General features: G+C 37.3%; 1 protein-coding gene and 1 long non-coding RNA gene across 7 annotated transcripts in view; both read right to left on the bottom strand.

Moving 5' to 3' along the window:
- LOC101735585 (semaphorin-1A) overlaps positions 1-24,498 on the bottom strand; it is a 502,867-nt gene that overhangs the window by 430,969 nt on the left and 47,400 nt on the right. For all 6 annotated transcript variants that reach the window (XM_012694300.4, XM_062674037.1, XM_062674036.1 and 3 more), the window contains exon 2: positions 24,113-24,438. In XM_012694300.4, coding sequence (XP_012549754.1) covers positions 24,113-24,209 — 97 coding nt within the window. In that variant the 5' untranslated portion in view covers positions 24,210-24,438. The remainder of the gene's footprint in view (positions 1-24,112; positions 24,439-24,498) is intronic.
- LOC134200689 (uncharacterized) lies at positions 6,006-7,403 on the bottom strand. Its single transcript, XR_009975704.1, has 3 exons — positions 7,082-7,403; positions 6,392-6,505; positions 6,006-6,243 (listed from the first exon to the last, which is right to left on the bottom strand). It is a non-coding gene; the product is annotated as an uncharacterized LOC134200689 (long non-coding RNA).

Raw genomic sequence — 24,498 nt, 5'->3', positions numbered from 1 at the left:
ACAGTTACAACGGCTGCCCCACCCTTCAAACCGAAACGCATTACTGTTTCACGGCAGAAATACGCAGGGTGGTGGTACCTACCCTTGCGGACTCACAAGAGGTTCTACCACCGGTAAAACCCATCTGAATCCAAATGACTGTAAAAGCTTGCGATAAATGTTCTAATTGTGTATCACACTAATGTGACATCTAAATGTCGGATCGATTTCATTCTCTCGGCGACCGGACAATAATCTTTTTACAATTTATAAATTCACAAACATCACGCACCAATGTAAGTTTGAAGAAGTCTTGACGACTTATATTTACTGGCGGTAGGGCATCTTGTGAGTCCGCGCGGGTAGATACCACCACCCTCCCTATTTCTGCCACCAAGCAGTAACGCTTTTCGGTGTGAAGAGTGGAGCAGCTGTGGTACTATAAAACTGAGACTTAGACCTCATGTCTCCAGGTAAGGGACGGCATTTACGTTGTTGATGTCTATGGGCTCCGGTAACCACTTAACACTAGGTGTGCCGTAAGCTCGTTCACCCAAATAAGGCAAGTCTTTTTTACCATAACAGTACATTTAGTAACAGCAATAAATGGAGTTAAATTATGTGAAAGTACTATGCAGTAAAGAAAGAGCGTTGTGTAAAAGTTGCACTCTGTAATAAGACCGGGTAATTGTCTATTACCTGAATTACTTAAGAACTTGCTTGCAGCGGGTCTTAGGTGGTTCTCAGCAAGAACTTTTAAGTAAAAACTTCACAATAATTATCCGATTATATCATTATCGAAGGCTTACGGCCCCTATTACTATTATTACAGATGAGCCAATAGCTAGATTATCAATCTACTGCAATACCAAATAAAAGTTGATGCTGAGTCCATCGATAACGCGAATGACCCCCTCCATCCCAGGCCTCCATCTACTCGAAAAATCGAATGCCGAATTACTTCGGTATAACGACCACCATGACCTTCCTCCAAGAACACGTGACTTATTACTGGTGGTAAGACCTCTTGTAGTCCGCACGGGTAGGTACCACCACCCTGCCTATTTCTGCCGTGAAGCAGTAAAGCGTTTCGGTTTGAAGGATGGGGCAGCCGTTGTACCTATACTGAGACCTTAGAACTCGTATCTCAAGGTGGGTGGCGGCATTTACGTTGTAGATGTCTATGGGCTCCAGTAACCACCTAACACCAGGTGGGCTGTGAGCTCGTACACCCATCTAAGCAATAAAAAAAACAAATTTTATGCAAACAAAGAAATCAACGAATCACCAATCAACAAGAACAAGAATTAAGACGAAAAAGGGAACGCAGTCTATTGTATGCAGATATTTCTCAATACAGATTTTATCAAAATACAAAGAGCAATACGACCGGGTACTTTAATGACTTGTAATCATTGTCGATTAGCTGCTAAATACTAGCGCACGACACCGATCATTGGATTCTATGGTTTGATCTTATGCAACGAAGGAGATACTGGTACAATTGTACTTTCTACGTGCTGAAGGTGGTTTAAATAGAAAGACACTTCACAGACTCAAAAACTGTTGTTTATGAGTCGATTTTAATGAAACGCAAAGATAGTCAACGAACAAATATAAGAACAAGAAGCCTAGTAAGTTTTATCAATGAATTTGAAATATTTAGGTAAAATTTTGACATAGTTACATCCATGGGATATTCAAATAATGGTTGCGTTTTTTTTTTACTTTTTTTTTAAATGAAATTTATGGTTAGCAAATTAATAATTTATTTATTTACTACATAAACTCTTAAATCATGACCTAGAATACTAATTACATATTTAACGAGTTGAGAGATTACGCAGATGGAATCAACAATATAAAATTAACCAATGATCCTCACACTAGGCATAGCCTGTATCGTGAGGACCAAAAGGCGATTTACTATGTATATAATTGACCTCAAAACGACCTCACTATTATTAATAATTATTACGCTCAAAAACATGCGTTACAAGATTTAATATACAATATAATTAAAAAAAATTTAGTAATAAAAAATTAATAGCATAGTTATAATAATACTGTTTCTGTAATGTTGGCAACGTGTCCAAATAAAATAAAAACTTAGTTACGTATACATACAAGAGCATTTTTAAAAAGAAAATAATTTGGCCGAACGATGGGCTATAAACAATCGAAAACAAGTTTTCTGGAATAAAAATGATCTATTGCGGATCCCGCTGCCAAATTCCAAGTAGTTATGACATAAAGGTTTCAATACCTTGACCTCTATTACGCAAAAACGCCCGTTATGAAATGCCGCGACGGCCTTAATGGCTTTCGTGTCCTATAAAATATAAGAACGTTCGTGAAAAACGCCGATGGGCAGAGCCAAATATCCGATCTGTTCCACATTATGTCGGAAGAAAAACAGAGTTTTTACATTGAAGATGACAACATAAAATTTGTATACAGAAACATTAGAAGTTTATGCCACAAGATGTGATCGTAAAAATCAATGCTCATTTTTTGACGTAAGTACATTAGCTACGATTCTTTGAATAGCTTCCTATGAATGAATTCCTTCTTTCTTTGAATAGGTAGTTGACAGAAGTTTTTTTATATCTCATCGAAAGGCAAAATCAAGGAAGTTTTCAGTTCAGTTTTATTTGCGTCTTTGAGCGAAACAAACAACGCTTATCATATTGAATGCTCGCCGGATCTTCTCGGTGGGTCGCGATTCCAATCCGGTGGTAGGTTCTGCGAAGCACTGCTCTTACCAGGACTAATGTTAGCAGATTTTCTCATGTGAGCTCATCTACCAGTCCGATCTTAGTTGGAATAGCCCCTTACGTTACCAGCGAAAACGTAGACAAAAAATTTATTGAGGAATGATATTATCCTTCAAATTTGCTATACTATTTATATTTCAATACCCGGTTTCAGAGAGAGAAAAAAAACAGAACATTCTCTCACCGTCCCCTCGGGCAAATTATATTAAAATATTTCTTTAATCTAATAATTCTCTTTTATTCCATTTTTTTAATTAATTAGTAGAACATTAACCCACCTAATCTAAGAAGTCCATTACACTTAGACTTATTACACAAACGCCTGATTGAATGCAATTGCAATTGTCTCGTAAGCACAAACAATGCGGGGCTCAATCAAACGGAGCGAATGACCACAATTAAGTCCATTAACCAGCTCTCTTAGTTATTACAGCGAGACAAATACTCGTAAATAGTTGTCTCTATATAACCTTTATGTAACTAGAACTTGCAAATTGATTAGGCAGTGGTCTCGGAATTTATTGTGGTAAATTCTTTGTTTGTTAATTTAACAATAACTCTCAAGATCCTAACCGAAGACACATTGATGACACCAATTAAAATTTTAACCATAAAATCAATATTTTTTATATTTTTTTTATTTGGTGTTAAGTGGTTACTGGAGCCCATAATAATATATATCTACAACGTAAATGCCGCCACCCACCCTGAGATACGAGCTCTAAGGTCTCAGTATAGTTACAACGGCTGCTCCACCCTTTAAGCCGAAACGCATTACTGCTTCACGACAGAAATAGGCAGGGTGGTGCTACCTACCCGTGCGGACTCACAAGAGGTCCTACCACCAGTAAACAGTATTTATGCATATTCATCTGGACCGCCTTGGTAAGTCTTTTGGATGCTCATAATATATTTTTGTCCAAATAAAAGCTTGGAAAAGTAGCCGAGGTGATTGGAAGACAAATATACAAAATAATTACAAACAGATTTATCGATATATGGAAAAAAATGTTTATTAATTTACAAAAAAAACAGTAATGATTTCCATTACACACTTCCTAATTTTGGTTTTCAGAGATGGTACAATTAGCGATACCAGAACGAATCACGGGCTGACGATGCATTCGGATGCATCCTCGAAGATCCTCCCACGTCCATTATAGGTCCTAATGGGTTGATTTAAGTGAGACATCACTCCTTTCATCATATCAAAATATCATTTCCCATATGTTTTGGGAACACACATCGATAGCACAATTTATTTAATAACTAACGCCATCTATTGGCAGGTTCAAATAAATTCACCAATACCTTTGAAAATCGAATTGGGCAGTCACTGGTATATGTGTCGTTATACTCGTCGGAACTTGAAAAATGTTCTCGTGAAGGCAAACAAAAGTTAAGCGTAACTTGTGTACCTAATTACCGATTCGGTTCGGAAACCTTTACGAGTTCACGAAGCTTGTTTACAAAACTTATTCGTTAACTCCCCGAAATTTATCTAGGCCATATTTTTAGTTGAAGCGCGAACAAAACATCCGAATTATGAAAGGGGAGCAGTTTTAAAACAATTCCGCCAAGTTTTTCATCGCTTCCTTCCTTTCGGCTAAAACCGCAATTTATCAAGACGATCATTTTGTACGCGAAAACTGTTAGAACTTTTGGGAGCATTCGAAAGAACCGCGACAAGAATACTCTGGTGAACACCATTCTAAATGGATTGAACCAAAATGTTCTGAATATTTGGGCCGAAACAGGTATCTTCTTTACATAAATAGAAATGTTTTAACAAAAACCGACTTCAAATAGAAAAAAAAAGATATTCCAAAACAAATTAATATACACTAAAAACATAATCATCGAAATCGGTTGGCGTGATATTGAGTTATTCATCGATATGTCACGCACGTACTTAATGTAAATTTAAGACATACGTGGTTTTCTCATGGATGCCATTATCAGAACTGGACTAAATTGAAATGGGACCACACGGGAAGCATCAGCTTTCTAATAAAAGAGAATCATCAAAATCGATTCACACAGTCAAAAGTTATGAGGTAACAAACATAAAAAAAATACAGTCGAATTGAAAACCTCCTCCTTTTTTGAAATCGGTCAAAATTAAAATTATTATTATTATTATTATTATTAAAAAATTATACTTTTTATTTTATATTACTTATTCAAATCTAATTATTTTACGTTAATGTAAATACAATCATAAAGCATAATGTTATATGTGTATATGCCTAATCATTGTTACAGTGCAAATCTAATCTACAAACAGCACGTCATAGATTTAACCCCAAATGACGTCACACGTAATGATGTAACGTCCGAATGTAAATCAAGAACAATGCAGTTCCTTATTGATCAAGATGGACTGCGGCACTTAAATTATTTTGTCGATTGGCTCGACTGTTGTGCACCAGATTAACTTACACATCCACTTATGCATTGTGTTCAAATAAATTTGGCCAATTTTTTTTTATCTAATGTAAAATGGTTATTGCAGCCCATAGACATCAAAAAGTGAACGCAGCTACCGACTTTGAGACGATTTTTGAGGTCGAACTCTCATGTTTTTGTTACATTTGTGTTGATCTCAACAACTATCAAGTTATAATTTGATAAGACAATACTTTTTATCACCATTCTTATTAATATTCTACAAAAGACCACAATCGTCTGCAAACTATTTTAATAACATTGAACAAGAATCAATAAAGCGAACATATGGATGTTCAAACGTGTCCTATATAATTGACATATCGTGTGACCGAATGTTGGCAAATCAACAGTTAAATGTCTTCCGTAACGAATAGCTTGTCTAAATATACCAGGGTTGCGACATAAATTTGATTCGGGCATCCCATTTTTTGTACGAAACAGTAGCTTGTATCAAATATCAATCGTGTCGTGTCATTAATTTTATGACTGTGTTCCCTTAATTCTGACTTAAAGTGAATTAGTAGGAAGCGTAGAGTGCTCTATTTAATTTAAGGTATTTATTTTATAATCTATACTAATATTATAAAGAGGAAAGATTTGTTTGTTTGTTTGTTTCGAATAGGCTCCGAAACTACTGGACCGATTTGAAAAATTCTTTTTCCATTAGAAGCCGACATTATCCCTGATGAACATAGGCTACTTTTTTTAAAAAAAAATTTTTTTTTTTTTTGGTTTCATGTGAGTTTTAATGTCTCCGAAGCGAAGCGAGGGCGGGTCGCTAGTAAATAAATAAATATATTTTGTGTTTTGCGCATTATTTTATTCTGTGTGTTTGGGCTAATGCCTTTGCCATTATCGGACATGAGATTCGAGTTGTATAAATACAACCATCAAGACGAAACGCATGACTGCTTTGCGATAAAAATTGGCAAGTTGAAGCTATTAACTTGTGTGTGTCATCCATAATGTATTTGTTAATATGACGCTATTGCGAACAATATCCGACTTCGTGTTTCAACCGCATGGGAGTCTGCTCCTAAAAATTAGACGGTTTGAAAATTCGTCAGCCAATTTTCAAATATAAAAAAAAACTGTAAAATAAAAAGCAAAACTCAGACATTACGTCACACGTCACAACATAAAAAAAAAACTCGAACCACTTTTATGCCGTTAATAATTCTAACCAATTAATTTCACAGTGTAAGAGCAGCACCCACTTAAAATGAACTGCCGATGGCAGCATGCAAAATACGTCCCTGTTGAAGGCTGTTACGTTCCAAATTGCTTTGAGAGTTCGTCTGAAAAACCAATTCCCATATGAATGATCACAGCAGTGGGGTCACAAGTTGAAGTTGGTAAAAAATGGTGGACGCAGCTGTTTGGCACATGGCGGGAGAGCTTACTATTCAGTAACTGTTTCATAAAATGTTACAGAACTATGTAGTATTTTGCTTTTTCTGTTTTTAAAAAAAAAATGCAATAAGGCTCTACTTCTTCAGTATCGAGAAATTTAATTTAAGCCTCCCGTCTGTTCGTATACGTGTTTTAATATAATATATAAATTTTTCTCTTTCAATTTGGTAGATCAAATCACAAAATTCACTTGGCAAACTGACCTTTTAAAATTGCTATATTTTTACATGACCCTTACATGCACCATTCTTACATGACTGTCTTAGTTATAAATTGAGGCATAGAAGGAGTTCTATCAACATAATTTAATATAAGTCCTTAATGGAGGCAGCAATAAAACTTTCATCTCCGACACTGCTGATGCACAAGGCGCTTCAGGACAAGGTAGACTATAAGCTCGTCTAACCTTAATAGCAATAATTAATCAAATTCTTAATTTAATGTAATTCAAGGTTAAATACCACAGTATCTGCCGCGAATTTATCTTAGATTTGGGAAAACAATTTCACAATACAATTCAAACATCGAAAACAACTTATTTCTGACCAATGTAAATTGATAGTCAATAACTAAAAGGCCGTTAACTTTTAATTATTTCAATTTCGTCTAAACAATAAAGATCAATATCGCACAGCATCCATCCAGCGTCCGCATCGTAAGGAACCCGAGGGACTGTACCGCTCCTAAGCAATTACGTGTGACATGTGTCATAAAAAGCCACATTCGTGACGGCGTAACATCGATCGCAAACAGTTACTTTAATATAAATAGGTCGGTATCAATTTCATCTTCTTTCAAACCAAAATAAAATGGCAGTACATGATTAAATTTTGCTATAGACGTAGATAGATAGGTTTGTTAGTACTACATGTCGACTTTAGTAATAATTGGAATGCTTATAAAAACTAGAGGTCCCGCAGTAGTCAAAATTCGACTATAATTAATTGGAATTGTAAGTTTGTACACTATTATGATTGTATTTTATACTTCTATAATCACAAATTTCGCCAAGAGTACACTACAAAAAATATTAACAAAGACAAACAATATTTAATTTCAATTTGACAACAGATGTCAAGAACAAAAGTTTGACAATAAATAGTATGCATGCGTGTGTGCGTCAAACACATGGTATGTAGTGTGTGTAATGTTTTCTTTATTGATTTAATGTATCTTTTATGCATTATTTAAAAAAAATATTAGCATTGTGCACTTCTTCTCTATACTCTCTATAAGTGTGGAAAATTTCATACTCCTCCGTCTGCGCAATTTTCGTAAAAAGGGATACAAAGTTTTTGCTTCACTTATTAATATATAGATGAACCTGAGGTATTTTGGAGACATTCAATTAAAACACCTATTACGATTTCACATGAAGATAAAGCGGTAAACTCCTTTGACTGGTTATATTACCGAAAGTAGGATTTAGCCGCGCATCTAAAAATGTCTTAAAAGTATTGGATTCCGCATTTTTACGGCGTATTACACTGATTTACGTACAACACGCTCATATCGCTTTATTCAGCGGTTTTACGGCCACCTTTATTGCTAAAAGTGGCTTATTCTTGAGAGTTTACTGTTTATCTATACATGTTTGTCATTTACTTTAAAAGAGAGACGTCGTTAAGTGACAAATTCAATGTTTTGAACCGACTTCAAATAAAAGAGGAGGCTTTAACTTCAACTATGTGGTATATTGTATCTTATTGGTGGTAGGACCTCTTGTAAGTCCGCGCAGGTAGGTACCATCACCCTGCCTATTTCTGCCGTGAAGCAGTAATGCGTTTCGGTTTGAAGGGTGGGGCAGTCGTTGTAACTATACTGAGATCTTAGAACTTATATCTCAAGGTTGGTGGCGCATTCACGTTGTAGATGTCTATGGACTCCAGTAACTACTTAACACCAGGTGGGCTGAGAGCTCGTCCACCCATCTCAGCTATAAAAAAAAAATACGGTACTGAATTTTTTATTTATTTCTTAGCTGGTTATTATTTCCGTAGTCGTTAGTCGGGTTTTCTAGTATTTGTAGTTGGTTTTTTGTTTTGTTAATATTTTGTATTATATACATAGAAAGGAATTAATAATTTATTTCGTCGTTTGATATGATTTTCTATACAAACTATTGTGGTACATATCTACCATAAATTATTTTACGCCGTATAGTTTTTTGCAGCGCAAACATCATTATACAATAAAACCAGCCATTCATTTTAGTTCAGTGCATAGATTTGTGAATGAGCTTATGGCCCACCTGATATAAAGTTACAACCACGCAGAAGTAATGTTTATCATATTAGTTTATCTCAACATTGAATATAAAAAAATATAAAAATTAAAGCTTTTTTTTATATATATAGATAATAAACACCCAGACAACGAGAAAATCAACCCGCTCATCACACTAATGTTTGTCCGATGTGGGAATCGAACCCACGACCCTCGGCGCGATAGTTTGGCGCGCTAACCACTCCACCATGGAGTCATATTCAATTACTTGTCGACTCCAAAATAAGACATAAAAAATACTTAGTGAACTCAAAAGTACTACGTACTATTGCATAGAACAATGGCATATTACGATTAAGATAATAAGACAACAAAGCCATCAAAGTAGTCGTTTATTACATTAATAATGCACGCGCCGCAAACTTATCAAGAGATCATAATATCACATCGCAAAACTTGTAGTAACTACGGCTCGACTAATCTAATGTCACTAAGGAAGTAAGTAAGCGTAAGTTGACTTGGTAACGGGAACGGAGTTCCGAAGTTCTCGACTTCCCCGTGTCGGTTCATTAATTATAATGGGCATAAATTAATAACGAACGAGATGACGCCGTCGGCAATACGAAATTATCGGACATATTGAATTTTTAACGTCGCGCCAACACCCTTCACGTAATTTAGATTGGTTTAATTTGCGGTTGTATCGTGTTACACCACGAAGCGTGTGTTATATTGAGTTGCACTTCATAGTTTGCTTGTTACGACGCCGACTTTCGTCGTAAATGAGGTAATTATATACCTATATATTAAAATTATTGGTGGCAAGGAAAACACGCATCGGTTAATACCACCAACGTGCATATTATTTATCGCAAAATGGAGCCCACTGAGTTTCTCGTCGGATCTTCTCAGTGGGTCGCGTTTCCGATCCGATGGTAGATTCTGCGAAGCACGGCCCTTGCGACTCTGATATAGCCTCTCAAGGCTATCCAGCTTAGGTAGAAAAAAAAAAGCAAAATGGTCATACAAGTTGCAAATCTGATGCATAGGTACACGTGGTGATTGATATCTGTGGGATCCACTAAGCAATTAAAACTTACTAATTTCGAAGTCTAAATATATGTGTCCTAACCTAAGCAAACAAATTTTTTTATTTTTTTTATTGCTTAGATGGGTGGACGAGCTCACAGCCCACCTGGTGTTAAGTGGTTACTGGAGCCCATAGACATCTACAACGTAAGTGCGCCACCCATCTTGAGATATAAGTTCTAAGGTCTCAGTATAGTTACAACGGCTACCCCACCCTTCAAACCGAAACGCATTACTGCTTTACGGCAGAAATCGGCAAGGCGGTGGTACCTACCCGTGCGGACTCACAAGAGGTCCTACCACCAGTGATTACGCAAATTATAATTTTGCGGGTTTGATTTTTATTACACGATGTTATTCCTTCACCGTGGAAGTCAATCGTGAACATTTATTAGGTACGTATTTCATTAGAAAAATTAGTACCCGCCTGCGGGATTCGAACATCGGTGCATCGCAACAACGAATGCACCGGACGTCTTATCCTTTAGGCCACGACGACTTGTCTCAAAAATTTTAATACCTTTAAGAAATTTAGATTATACTTAGTTCGATTAAGCTTTATCAGTGTAATATAATATATTTAGCGCAGCTGTTTTAACGTCTAATACACCATGCACATTGGTACAAAACCTATGCTTGTATCTGTGTGTAATGACAGGTATATATGTATAACCATCAAGTTATAAATAAGAAGTGAATTCAATAGTAATCCTATTCAATGAACAAATTGGGAACCTTCGCCTTTTTAGCATACATCGTCAATATTTCAAGGAACAGCTATTCTAAATGTCAAACCCCAATCCAAGGAGCGCCAGCCTCTCAGAATCGGCTTTGGCTTGTAAGTGAAACACAGTCGGTGTTCTTGTGGTCATGTCGTGTTCCAATAATTAAAATAAAACTTTTTTTTTTTTCGTAGAAATAATTATACCTAATTATGTGATGAAATAACAGTTTTTTAAAATCAAACACGTAATAATTGTAAGTCGTAATTTCTGGTGTCGTATCGTTTTTTTTTTAATTGGATAGTTGCGTGGACGAGCTCACCGCCCACCTGGTGTTAGGTGGTTACCGGAGCCCATAGACATCTACAACGTAAATGCCGCCACCCACCTTGAGATATGAGTTCTAAGGTCTCAGTATAGTTACAACGGCTGCCCTACCCTTCAAACCGAAACGCATTACTGCTTCACGGTAGAAATAGGCACGGCAGTGATACCTACCCGTGCGGAATTTCAAGATTTCCTATCACCATTACGCGGTCCGTATTATAAGCTATGGGATCGTCAATATCATGATTCTTCCTGTTGTTGTCTAGAAACAATTTAGGGTTGCTATATGAACAGCAGTCTTTATTTCTAACATATTAAAACTCAAACTCGCGAATCATGTATTGCCGATTTCTGTTGTTTGTGTGCGAGCGCGGAGATTGGTTTAACATGAAGCAGGCTTTAAGCACCTCAACCGATAAGAAAAAAAAAATTGTGTGTGTGTGTGTGTGTGCAAATCACACACGGTAGAAGTGAAATTTATAAAATATAAAAATAATCGCAAGGGTCAACCACTCCGCAGTACAATGGAGCAGCCTCAGCCTGGGGAACCGCCTGAATGATCACGGTATTCTGAATTTCCTACGCCAGGTATGTAAGTATGATTTAGTCAGAGAAATACGAGAACGTCTATCAACTGTGTAACATCTCGTCACCGCGATTCAGGAATTGTTAAATTTACATGCAGCGACATTTGTTGATAACTAAATAGAAATAATTGTAAATCATCTTTTACCTATATAGTATGAAGTACCACCCTCTGCGAATTGATATTTCAACTTCACGTATAATGTGTTCTATCTCAATTTCGTTTTATCGAGTTTGAAATCACATCATAACGATTCTAAAGAAGTTTCACTTCAAAATTAAAACGGAAACATCTAGTCTTATCTTAAGTCAATTTCCGTTACGTTCTATTTTATTCTAGAATCCCACCTCTATTTTCGTACTAAGAAGGATTTTATCAATTATTCGTGTTAAACTGTTCCTTATTGATCGGTGTAAAGCAGGCCTTTTCGGTGCTAACGTCTGCATTGAATGTTTTATAAATGGCTCTACAGAATCAATACGTTCAGTACTTTGTAAACGGCCGTCTGGTGTAGTGGTAAGTGACATTGTAACTACACAAGGGGGTCGCGGGTTCGAATCCCGCCAAGGGAAGATATTTGTATGATAAATATAAATGTCTTTTCCAGGGTTATGGATGTATATTAAATATGTGTATGTGTATAATAAAAATCTTATATTTATTTCCGTTCTCTGGTACATGTAACACAAGTTCTTTACGAACTTCTCACGGGACCAGTTAACGTGGTGTGACTGTTAGTAAATATTTATGTATTATTTGTATAGGCATTTGAATACGTAAAATATAATAATACCACATGCGATCACAAATTACTATTTCACGTTTTCAGAGATTTTCATTATATTACATATTGGTAATTGTAATACCATATTCATTACAGAATTTTAAAATTAATAAACTATTATAGATTAACAATATTATTTTCTATAATTACTTCCCCTCTTATTATTATACATACTAGCGAACCCGGCGAACTTTGTTCAGCCACACGGTTTGTTTCAAATACATCAACCAGTCAACTTCAAAATTCTATTATAATTAACACAATTAACCATAGAATATATTACGTTGTCAGTTGCGTTTTGTTATAGTTACCACGTTTTATGTCAAGTCCCACGGGAATGTGATAAAAAGTATCCTAAGTCCTTCTCCTGGTTCTAAGCTACCTCCTCACCAATTTTCAGCCAAATCAGTTCAGTCGTTCTTGAGTTATAAATAGTGTAACTAACACGACTTTCTTTTATATATATAGATTAAAGATTTTCAAAAACTTCTCATGGTAAACAATATATGTTGTTTATCAGATAAGAAAGTTAGGTACACTGTCTTCGCTATTCAATTTTATACAAACGTGTCTAGGACTTTACATTTTTAAATGGCTTTTAACAGTCACATAAAAGTGAATACATATTCAGGTGATAACTATCCTTGCAGCCTCATGATTTGTCCTATTGCCGGCAAATGCGCAATTTATTTGTAAATACTAAAGTGAGTGACTTATAATAACACAATGTTATATTCACTGGTGGTAGGACCTCTTGGGAGTCCGCACGGGTAGGTACCACCACCCCGCCTATTTCCGCCGTGAAGCAGTAATGCGTTTCGGTTCGAAGGGTGGGGTAGCCGTTGTAACTATACTGAGATATTAGAACTTATATCTCGAGGTGCGGGTGGCGCATCTACGTTGTAGATGTCTATGGGCTCCAGTAACCACTTCACACCAGGTGGCCTATGAGCTCGTCCTAATCATCTCTCGTATCTAAGCAATAAAAAATATATATATATATATTCCTTCGTCTTAGAAGTCATTTTTGGAAACGTATTAAAATATAACGATTTGAATCCCGGCATAGCTGCATCATTCGATACGAGTACAACGGACGTCTTACCAGTTAGGCTACAGACTCTTCGTCCACTTCGACCATACATTACTTATGTATGTATGTACGTATGTCTGGCGACTGGCGACATCCAGACGTCTTCGCACGTTCCCGATATAAAATAATCAATATAACCATACTCTATTTGTTAGAGTCGTTTGAAATAAGCTCTACCAATTATATCGAAGAATAAAAGGCGATTTGGTTTAAGCAACATTTTAGCAGCTTTACAGGAGAGCCATATAAAGTTTCAAGATTTAGAAAAAATATCATAACAAAAAGCTTTTTCACCTATTCGAATGGAATAAATTTAAGTGGAGTTCAATTAAAAATATCGAGTTGTTGATGCCAATACCAAATAAAACGAACCAGTAATTACAAAGATAAATGTCGGGAATTAGGTGAAATGTCGCTTAAACTAAAGCTCCTCAATACGATAATTAACTGTATTGAAATACATATATAATAATATACGCAATTATGAACTGACTTATTACTTTTTAAAACTTAAAACATATCAATATGTTTTAAAGATTAAATAATCTCGACACACATTCAATTAGATTACGTATGTATGTTATCTATATATCTATATATATAAAAATGAATTGCTGTTCGTTAGTCTCGCTAAAAATCAAGAATGACTGGACCGATTTGGCTAATTTTAGTCTTGAATTATTTGCGGAAGTCCAGAGAAGGTTTAAAAGGTAGATAAAATATTAAAATACTCAGAATTAAATTAAAAAAAACAATTTTGTTTTTCCTTTGATGTATCCCCCATCGGACGGAATCCTTTTATTTGTTTTAAGTTTATTTTATACAAAGTTTAGGTTTTTTATTTATCGATTGAGGCACTACGAAATCTGCCGGGTCAGCTAGGCTAATTTTGGTCTTGAATTATTTGCGAAAATCCAGAGAAGGTTCAAAAGGTAGACAAATATGAAAATGCTCCGAATTAAATAAAAATCCCCCATCGGACGGATTCCTTTTGTTTGTTTTAAGTTTATTTTATACAAAAGTTTAGGTCTTTTATTTATCGATTGAGGCACTACGAAGTCTGCCGGGTCAGCTAGTAAACTTATAAATAACTTAAGAGTTCTATGTGCCACAATTCAAACAGCACACGAATACAACTACATATCATACGCACGAAACAAATTTATCAAACGTCCATCGATATTTCAAACAATAAACGAACATCAAAACTAGATTCAATAGTCGCGGTGCATCTTTATCACCGGCCATTGAACTCGAGCCAAGTTCAAGAGTAGAAGGGCCGCTTGCACGGTTATATTTAGGGCACTAAATATACTCAGTGCAACTAGCGTTTCCTGTCTCTTTTACGTTGCCTGTGAGCTCTGTGTTGCGCAAAATTGACCGCAAATGTTGTTCCAATTTTAGTTTAAAACTGAGAACAGGTTGTGTTGAGCGCTGTTGATAAACATAAATACGACATTTTGTTCTGTATGTTGTTTTTATATGAATTTTAATGTAATACAGTTTAGGCAAAGTTAACAAAAAGGTTTAGTTAAAGGCCAAATTTTGCTGGTGGTGGGACCTCTTGTGAGTCCGCACGGGTAGGTACCACCACCCTACCTATTTCTAGCGTGAAGCAGTAATGCGTTTCGGTTTGAAGGGTAGGGCAGCCGTTGTAACTATACTGAGACCTTAGAACTCTTATCTCAAGGTGGGTGGCGGCATTTACCTTGTAAATGTCTATGAGCTCCGGTAACCACTTAACACCAGGCGGGCCGTGAGCTCTTCCACCCATCTAAACAACAAAAAAAGGCAAGTTAAGAAAAACGTTATGTGGGACGCCCCCTAGTTAACTAAGATCTCCGAAGGGTGACTGGCAAGAGGTCGATGAAGAGAGCCAAAGGACCGGGCTCAATGGTATGGATTTGGAGACGCTTATGCCCAGCAGTGGAAGACCGTGGGCTGATGATGATGATAGTATAGGCATCGGTTTGACTATGCGCCCACCGTTTCTGATGCCTATGAGCATCCTATGAGCGACTACTTAAAAGTTTGCCCTACGTTAGTCATCGTCACAATAGCAATAAAAATAATTGTATGTAGAGTATTACATGAAATTTCTCATCAGACGTCAGCTTTCAGCTTAATCTATTTATATGTAGTATAAAGTATCAAAACGTGTTGAACAACACGATGTTCGATAGTACTTATTGTACAAAACAAATTATATGTTAGCAGGCACTGAGAATTTACATTCCTAATCTTGTAGTGAGGCCGTAAAATTATGAAAAAAACCATTACGAAAAATAAAATTACAGGTTACTTTCTCCGAGTTGTTTTTTTTTTAAATTTGATTATCGCCATTTGCATAGGGACGATTTAACTCCCCAAAAAAAAAACCTATAGAATATTTATTTGATAGAAACTAAATTCCATATGTCACACGTAATAGGGTCTTACCCACCCTTGGCTGTTACGTTCCCATTGTTGCCAGCGCACATTGTGCAAGAACCACCTGGCTCATTAACGAAGCTTGAGCCGCTACCAAATTATGAAGAGCTCTCGGAGAAATCATATGTTTCCACGCTAGTTAGACAAATTAACAATACATGGAACATTTTTTTTTACTATTTACGTACAAAAAAACTAAATAACTAAATAAATAATGAATTGTGGTGTGCTTTATGATGATTACTATTGAAGATTTATTTTTGGACAGAATCTGAATTTATTCTTATTCATCGTAAATTGGGAAACAATATATTTACGTGTTACGTGTTAAATGTCATAATAAAACACGAATGTTTTTTTTTATTGCTTAGATGGGTGAACGAGCTTACAACCCACCCAGTGCTCCTCAGTGGTTACTGGAGCCCATAGGCATCTACGACGTAAATACGCCACTTACCTTGAGATATAAGATCTAAGGTCTCAAGTATAGTTACAAACGGCTGCCCCACCCTTCAAACCGAAACGAGTTACTGCTTCACGACAAAAATAGGCAGGGTGGCGGTACCTTACCTACCCGCGCGGACTCACAAGGGGTCCTACCACCAGCATTTGTTACCTGTATTTCGTAAAACAAAATAATAACATCATATAATTCTCGAAGATGCCAAAAGTTGCCCTTTTTGGACGGCACACGATAAAATCACCGCAATATAAAAATCTTTCGTGAAGAAATTTCACGTGATTCGAACGATTTCCGCAAAATACCGTTTGTAGTTGCCAAGATTTTTCACCTGACTTCACGGCGCAAGAATCCGCTAAGCCTGCAGGTGTCTCCGCTGAGTGGTCGAGGAACACGTTTCACTCGCCTACCGCCTCACGTCACTGGCCCATTTCTTACGACCCATTGACTCTGAGCCCATTCATCGGTGCTTTTCAAATGAGAAGGGGTTTTAAATGCGCCTCATTACAAATAAGAAGTATGAAGATTTACGGTTTATTGTAATCATCGAAAAGATTATTTCTTTTGCAAAATAAATTCTCAGAAAAAATTATGAAATAAAAGAAAAATCCGATTTCAAAAAATTGTAACAGACTATGTTATTAAAGAAATTGCAACGGAGGACAAAATTCGTGGTATTCAAATCGAATACTTTAAATTACAAATATATGTTTTGTTACTTTACTTGTCCCCGGTTAAAATAACTTTTCATATTGCTTGTTATTAAAACCACTTTTACAGTTTAATCTCTCTAGAGCTTATTATTTGTATAATATTTCCGTCGGTAGTTACCACAATAATCAAGACTGGAAACGAATAACACCTCAAAACCGTAAAATATTCTAAACGTTGCAAATAATAAACGCTAGATTAAACCGTAAAAATAGTGTCAATAAAAAAGATTACTTACCTTCCACTTTTTAGTTCATATTTTGATGCAATGGTGTTAGGTATTGTTTTATGTAATAATGTATTTTATTGCATATTTTTCAGTTATTTGATTTCAAATGTACCTAACATTAAATCGTGTTCCATATTGTACAATACAACGAGTAATTATAATTTTAATTATGTTGTATTATTTCCGTAAAAACGCATAACACACAAATACGCTTGACGAACATTTTCCTTAGACAGTCAGGCAAAGCCATCGCACTCTTGACATACGCATACGTCCAGAAAATGATTAGAGAACGAAGTAAAGTGATGCGTCCATTTTTGGTTCTTCGATTAAAATCCGACAGCGCATTAACATTTAAGGGCCTTAATGACGAACGTAGCGGTCCAACTAAAAAAGTTTTTTTCCAGAATGTAACAAGACCAGAAGCGATCGCTTCCCCCCGACAGCGCTAGCTAGTGATTAACTTCACTTTAATCCCGGTTTAAAACTTCCCGACAATGGCCTAGGCACACTCGCGGGCTGTATCCCACAAAAAACGCACGCTTCCTTTCCCCGCTGAGGATTTCGACAAATATTTTTATTACTAAACCAATGTTTGCGTTGCCCTCGTCAGCAAGGGTTGGATAAAACCACCATTCATTCGCCATCTTTCTTTGATTCTATTTCTAACCCATTTTTCATTCGGATATGAATAGAACAGCTGGCACGATCGATTGCGGAACGCTCTTTCCCTGTTTTTTATGAATGCGTTACAAAATATCAAAGAGACGTATGCGATTAGGAAGAAAATACGGAAAAGAATCCAATTTTTTCAATACTGAATAATTTTCTTTGCACGTTTCTCTTATCGTTAGCTATAGGATCTCCACGAATTGCAGTTGCAAAACAACAAATGCAAAATCCATTTTATATAATAATATGTATTAACATATAACTTATTTCAGCAGTGAACATATAATTGTTATTCGTTTAACTATTGTCCTCTGAACGTACTTTACTTTAAAAAGACGAGTTGATGCTTTGTTTCTAATCAAAACTTAACAGTATACAATTATATATTGCTTGAAGATCGGTATTACTTTTATCGCTATTACATCGAAGTCTCAATCTATTGTATGGTAGGTATCTTCATTCAAATTAGAATGCACGACTCGCGGTAAACTTTGGCAGGACACCCGTGCAGACTTAGGGCATAACCTACCTCCACGGATGTAATAGTTAAATTATTACGCTTCATCTTAGCCTTTGTTAGTTCATCTCTACGCTGAAATAGCCTCTCAGAGTCTCAAGGCTATCAGCTTAGGTAGGGAGAAAAAAAAGTGAATCTTGATTCTGTAGTAATAGCTTGACGACAATACGATGTTATTAATTGTTTCTGTTGTTAAAATTATATTTCTACTATTAAGCTATAAGAAGATCCAAATAGTCTTAAAAATTAAAACAAAAGCAATGGTAATCCCGCGAAGACAATGCATCGTGCCGCCATAAAGCTGCCCCTCTCCCGCCTGGAGGCGCCATAACTGGGCCCCCCGCGCCTCAGCCGGATCCGGCGTCGCCACGCACGTGCGTGCTACTTGTCTCCACAACTCGACTTCCACTCAAACGAAACAATACCTTACCTCTTTCTGATAGATCTCATTTCTTTTCCTCAAAGATTCGGGGAGACGCTTTGCAATCTATTAGTCACCGTATCGCTTTACCATTAAATACATTTCGTTTTGCCGCGCCGCCTGCATTCCTCTTGATTCACAGCGATTGTGTTGTCGATGAATGTTTGAACTTTCGTGCCTTTTTTGATTAGCGGTTACGTTCCTGTTGTTGAATTATTAAACGAATTGTCCTTATGTAATTGATCGCTTACACATTAATATCATTGTATAGAAATGAACTTTACACTGGTGGTAGGACCTCTTGCGAGTCCGCGCGGGTAGGACCACCGCCCTGCTTATTTCTGCCGTGAAGCAGTAATGCGTTTCGGTTTGAAGGGTGGGACAGCCGTTGTAACTATACGTGAGACCTAAGAACTTATATCTCAAGGTGGGTGGCGCATTTACGTTGTAGATGTCCATGGGCTCCAGTAACCACTTAACACCAGGTGGGCTGTGAGCTCGTCCACCCATCTAAGCAATAAAAATATATATATATATATATTTTGAAATGATTTACGACCTCTTCATTCAAATGGCATTCATTAAAAAGTTATTAATTTTTAAACGATTAATTACGAGCACTAGTAATATTACAGAGGGGAGTTTTCTTGCTACTTAATTTAACAATGTAGACTTGTCATTAACGAAATATCATCTAACCAGCATTATGCACCCCAACCTCATAACTGTTCCTTTGAGTATTGGTTCCTGATGAATGACTCAATAAATACCCATAAGGTACAACGAGACACGTTCGGAACATTCCGGGATATAAAAGTATTATTTTGTTAAGTAATTTATTACTTCTTCAGGTTGTAAGCGCACGGTTATTTTATGGGACCACTTGAACGTCCTCTAATCCCCAGTAGTGAAGGCACAAAAGAGGGTGTCGGTACCCATAATATAACTCCATAAACAGTAAAGAATTAAATTCTGATCGCAAGCACCTGTACGAATCTGTGTCTATAAATCGAGTTTTTGTATGAAGCTTTTTTTGAGAACTTTAAATCGATTCTTACAAAGCTCACGGGGGGTCCGGCTTTATTATGATATATTCATCTTTCGTACACGGATATTTAAATTTCATTGGATACGTTAAATAGTGTTTCCTTAGAGCTTGTACTAAATCCATTCAAGTAATATTGAATGAGTCATCGGCCTTTGACTCAGAGAAATTTCCTGCAGCATCCAGTTTGTAGTTCGCAGCACGTTTCTCTGGCGCATACAACCGGTCTAGATAGATATAATGTGTATAACTAATCATTGAACCTGTATAGAAATCGTCGTATTTATCGTAAAATGTTTTTCCTGTTTCAATCTGTGAGTAGTAGAAAACTTTAATTCTAAGAAAATCAAAAGAACCTAATCTTATTATTACGATTTGTTAGATGACGTGTGTTTAGAAGTCAACAAAGCTGAACATCATCATTATTCTCCTGCCCTGCCTCCCTAGTCAACTGGGGTCGTCACAACATGTTTCTCCTTCCATACTCTTTTTTATCCTTTCATACTCTTTTTATTTATTTGTTTTTTATTACTTAGATATGTGGACAAGCTGATAGCCCACCTGATGTTAAGTGGACACTGGAGCCCATAGACATCTACGACGTAAATGCGCCCACCTTGAGATATAAGTTCTGAGGTCTCTAGTATAGTTACAATGGCTGCCCCGCCCTTTAAGCCGAAACGCATTACTGCTTCACGGCAGAAAAAGGCAGTGCGGTAGTACCTAACTACGCGGACTCACAAGAGGTCCTACCACCAGTAATGACGCAAATTATAATTTTGCGGGTTTGATTTTTATTACACGATGTTATTCCTTCACCGTGGAAGTCAATCGTGAGCATTTGTTGAGTAACTACGTATTTCGTTCGAAATATTAATACCCGCCTGGGATTCGAACATCGGTGCATTGCTCAACACGAATGCACCTGGACGTCTTATCCTTTAGGCGACGATGACTATGAATACTATGACTATGAATACTCCTATATCATATCCCATTTCTTCGCTCACTCCCCTCTTACAAATATCGTCTTTCACGCAGTCCGTCCATTTTTTCTTAGGTCTACCTTTTCCTCTACTTCTCTAAACAAAGCTGAACGTTAACTAGTAATTCTACAAAATCGTTTTGAAAAAAGTGACAGAAGCCGATGCGCTAAAATCTTGATCTAGTGTACATCGATATGGGCACAGGAGTTCACGGATTGCTCGAAACTATACGTTTACCAGAGCCCTTAGATAGCACAACGCTAATGCGACCATCAAGCTTAGGATAGAAATCGATGTATGTATATAGTAGGAACCATCAACAGCCACCTTGCTCCTAATATGCGACACAGTATTGTTACACAGCACAACGAGGCTGATTAGAAAAATAATATTTTTTAACACATATTCGGTATCATTAAAAATTAATAAGTAATTAACTGTGCATTCTTCGACCTTGGCATACGAAATAATATGCTACTGATTGCATGATGTGCATTTGTTAGGTAATAAAAACTGAACGTTTTGAGGTCGTCGTGGCCTAAAGGATAAGGATGTTCGAATCCCGCAGGCGGGTTCCAATTTTTCTAATGAAATATGTACTTAATAAATGTTCACGATCGGCTTCTACGGTGAAGGATATCATGTAATAAAAATCAAACCCGCAAAATTATAATCTGCGTAATTACTGGTGGTAGGACCTCATGTCAGTCCGCAAGGGTAGGTCTCACCACCCCGCTTATTTCCGCTGTGAAGCAGTAATGCGTTTCTGCTTGAAGGTTGGAACAGCCGTTGTAACTATACTTGAGACCTTAGAACTTATATGTCAAGGTGGGTGGCGCATTTGCGTTGTAAATGTCTATGTGCTCCAGTAACCGCTTAACACCAGGTGGGGTGTGAGCTCGTCCTTCTAAGCAATAAAAAAAAACGCAAATGTCCATTAAAAGGTATAATTTTCAGTCTTGTTAGGGGGCCAGCACATTCTCTTAGGTTGAGCCCCATGAGCTCACCTACCAGTCACAGCTTAGCTGAATAGCACCTTAGACTATCAGCGAATAGATAAAGAAAAAAAGTTGTCGTTAAGTAAATGTGATAATTAAAGTCATTTAGATAGTAGGTACTGACTCATCGGAGTCTAAAGAGTCTTTATTTATGTTTAAGTAATGATTTTCTATTTAATTGTTATCATAAAAATCAATTTTAACCTTGTTTAACATTCATCTAACTTGTACTCATTCGATTACATTGTACTTACTCATTCGATCATTTATGCCACCGGTGGCACAATAAAGAATTGAACTAGTCAAACTTAATGATCAATTTTCGATTAACAATACCAGACCGTCCCTTGTCATTATTTATTACCCTCGTAGATTAAATTTCAGCTTTATTGTCTCAAGATATGTCATTTGATATCGCATTAAATCCACCCCACGCCGTTCATTAAGCCAGATACTGCGGTCAGTTTGACCCTTCCAATTTCGTATAAAGTATCACGTTACCAGTGAGGTGTTGACTCTCTCGCTACGAGTGTGCCCACATCAAACACTAAAACTGTTGCATTCTAATTAACTGAGTTAGACACGAATAAAACTTTAATAAGCATTACCGTAAGCTACACAGTTAAAAGCTCTTTAAGCGCTTTCTTTGGTGCCCATTAGAATTTCGACGCATCACCTAAAAGCGATATGAGTGAAACAATAGACGGATGCGAGGCAGGATATGCGGCCGACACATTCGCGTCTCGACGAATGACGTCAGCTATTTCCATTTCAACGCTATCCATTAAGAAATAAAAGGGAATGTCCGATTCACGAGGAAACATAACATTATCGAAGGCATTGTGCTGGGCAGACAAAGTTCCGTGCGCTACGTTAAACATCGCGTGGATCGCTAATCCAAGCGTAACATTGCAAAACGCAGAACAAACTGCTTTGCTTTGTGTTGCACTAATGAGAGCCACGTGTCTGGCCCCCGCAATGCAGAATGCACAATAAAACAATGACGACAGTTGTGCTCTCTGGCTTTTATACGAACAGGACTAACTGTCGCGTGACACTGTCCCGTTGTGGACTTACCGCGAAATTCACTCCTAGACTACTCTGTGTTCAGTGATTCTTTCGAAAATGATAAATATACGATGTTTCTCGCGTTCCGCAACTTTATAGCGCGTTTTCCGAATTCGTCATGAAAACTTTTTGAATTTTTTTCCTACCTAAGCTGATAGCCTTGAGAGGCTATGTCAGCGTAACCCTAACGTGTAGGTGAGCTCACGGGGCTCAAACCGGGAGTGTTGCTAACACTGACCCTAGCAAGAGCAGTGCTTCGCAGATACCTACCACCGGATCCGAAACGCAACTCACTGAGAAAATCCGGTGAGAAACTCAGTGGGCTGTGTCTATGGGTTAGGAAAACTTTTAGCGACATTTCAATTCAATAAACCTTTTAAACGGCTCCACCAAAACAAATCTTATAGCATCTTTTACAGTTTTGGCGAATTTTAGACAAAACTCAAAACATTTTTAACAACTATCGCCGTAGTAAGATTCGACTGTTTTACAGATTGCCGCAGATTATAACTAAAAAAGAGACGGCTACTCTACGGCTTAAGTAAAGGTTGTTTTAAAGTGGAAATTGAAGTTATTTTAAATCATACTGTATAAAGTAATTGTTCACAAAAACATGGTTTTAAAATGTTTTGTTTAAATCTTAGTTACTGATGTTTTTGGTAACTTGAAACCAAATACTTTTAGAATTTTATATACGCCAGAAAGTGAAGTTACTCGCAGAAATAAAGTTTTATAACGTGCAAACTTTTATTTTCAACATAGATTGCCAAAAACATTCCATCGAACAGAACCAAAACAAAACCATGTGCCCTCTTTTATAACTGTAATCTCTCGGAGATAACTTTCTTCAAAGGATTTAAAGATCCTACGTCCTTAATGAGCTTTATCAAACCGTTCACGTCCGCTTTGAAGACATGACAGCTTTGACGTGAACACGAAAACTTTTGAATGGAGTGTTTGTTCCCGCGTTGTCGTCAAACAAAACAACGTAAACACTACAAACTCGGATGTACGACAAGAAACCGTAATAGGGGCCTATCGAGATCGACTTCAAATGTTATTATGTGTGTTGTTGTACAGCGTTCCCTAAATTAAACACGTTTTCGGGGGGATTCTTGGTGGACTCACCTAATTGTGCGAAGACTTTCGGCCTGACGTTCTCTTGCCAGGCTGCGGCGGCGACGGCGATGAGTGCCGCGACCAGGGCACAGCGAAACATGATCATGGCACTAGTCACAAGTCGACATCACTTGGAGATCACTCGCGTCACGCGGATCAGCGCAGTAAGAGCAGGCAAGGCGCTCGGCGGCCGGCGGCTGACTGGCGGGCAGGGGGCGAACACGGGGAACGCGCCTGCGCCACGGGCGCCCCGCGGTCTCGCATGCGTGGGGCTGCGGAGTGCGGACCTAGCACGTGACGCAGCCCTCCTCACCCGCAGCGCACCCTCCACGACCCTGGTACGTCATAATCGTGTTAAAAAAAAAACTCCCTTGCATATCCTAATGAACGCCTAA

The sequence above is a fragment of the Bombyx mori genome, chromosome 19 (genome assembly GCF_030269925.1).
Source record: "Bombyx mori chromosome 19, ASM3026992v2".
NCBI classification, from domain to species: domain Eukaryota; kingdom Metazoa; phylum Arthropoda; class Insecta; order Lepidoptera; family Bombycidae; genus Bombyx; species Bombyx mori.
Note: the sequence above shows the minus strand (reverse complement) of the source record. Positions and strands in the feature narration are given on the sequence as shown.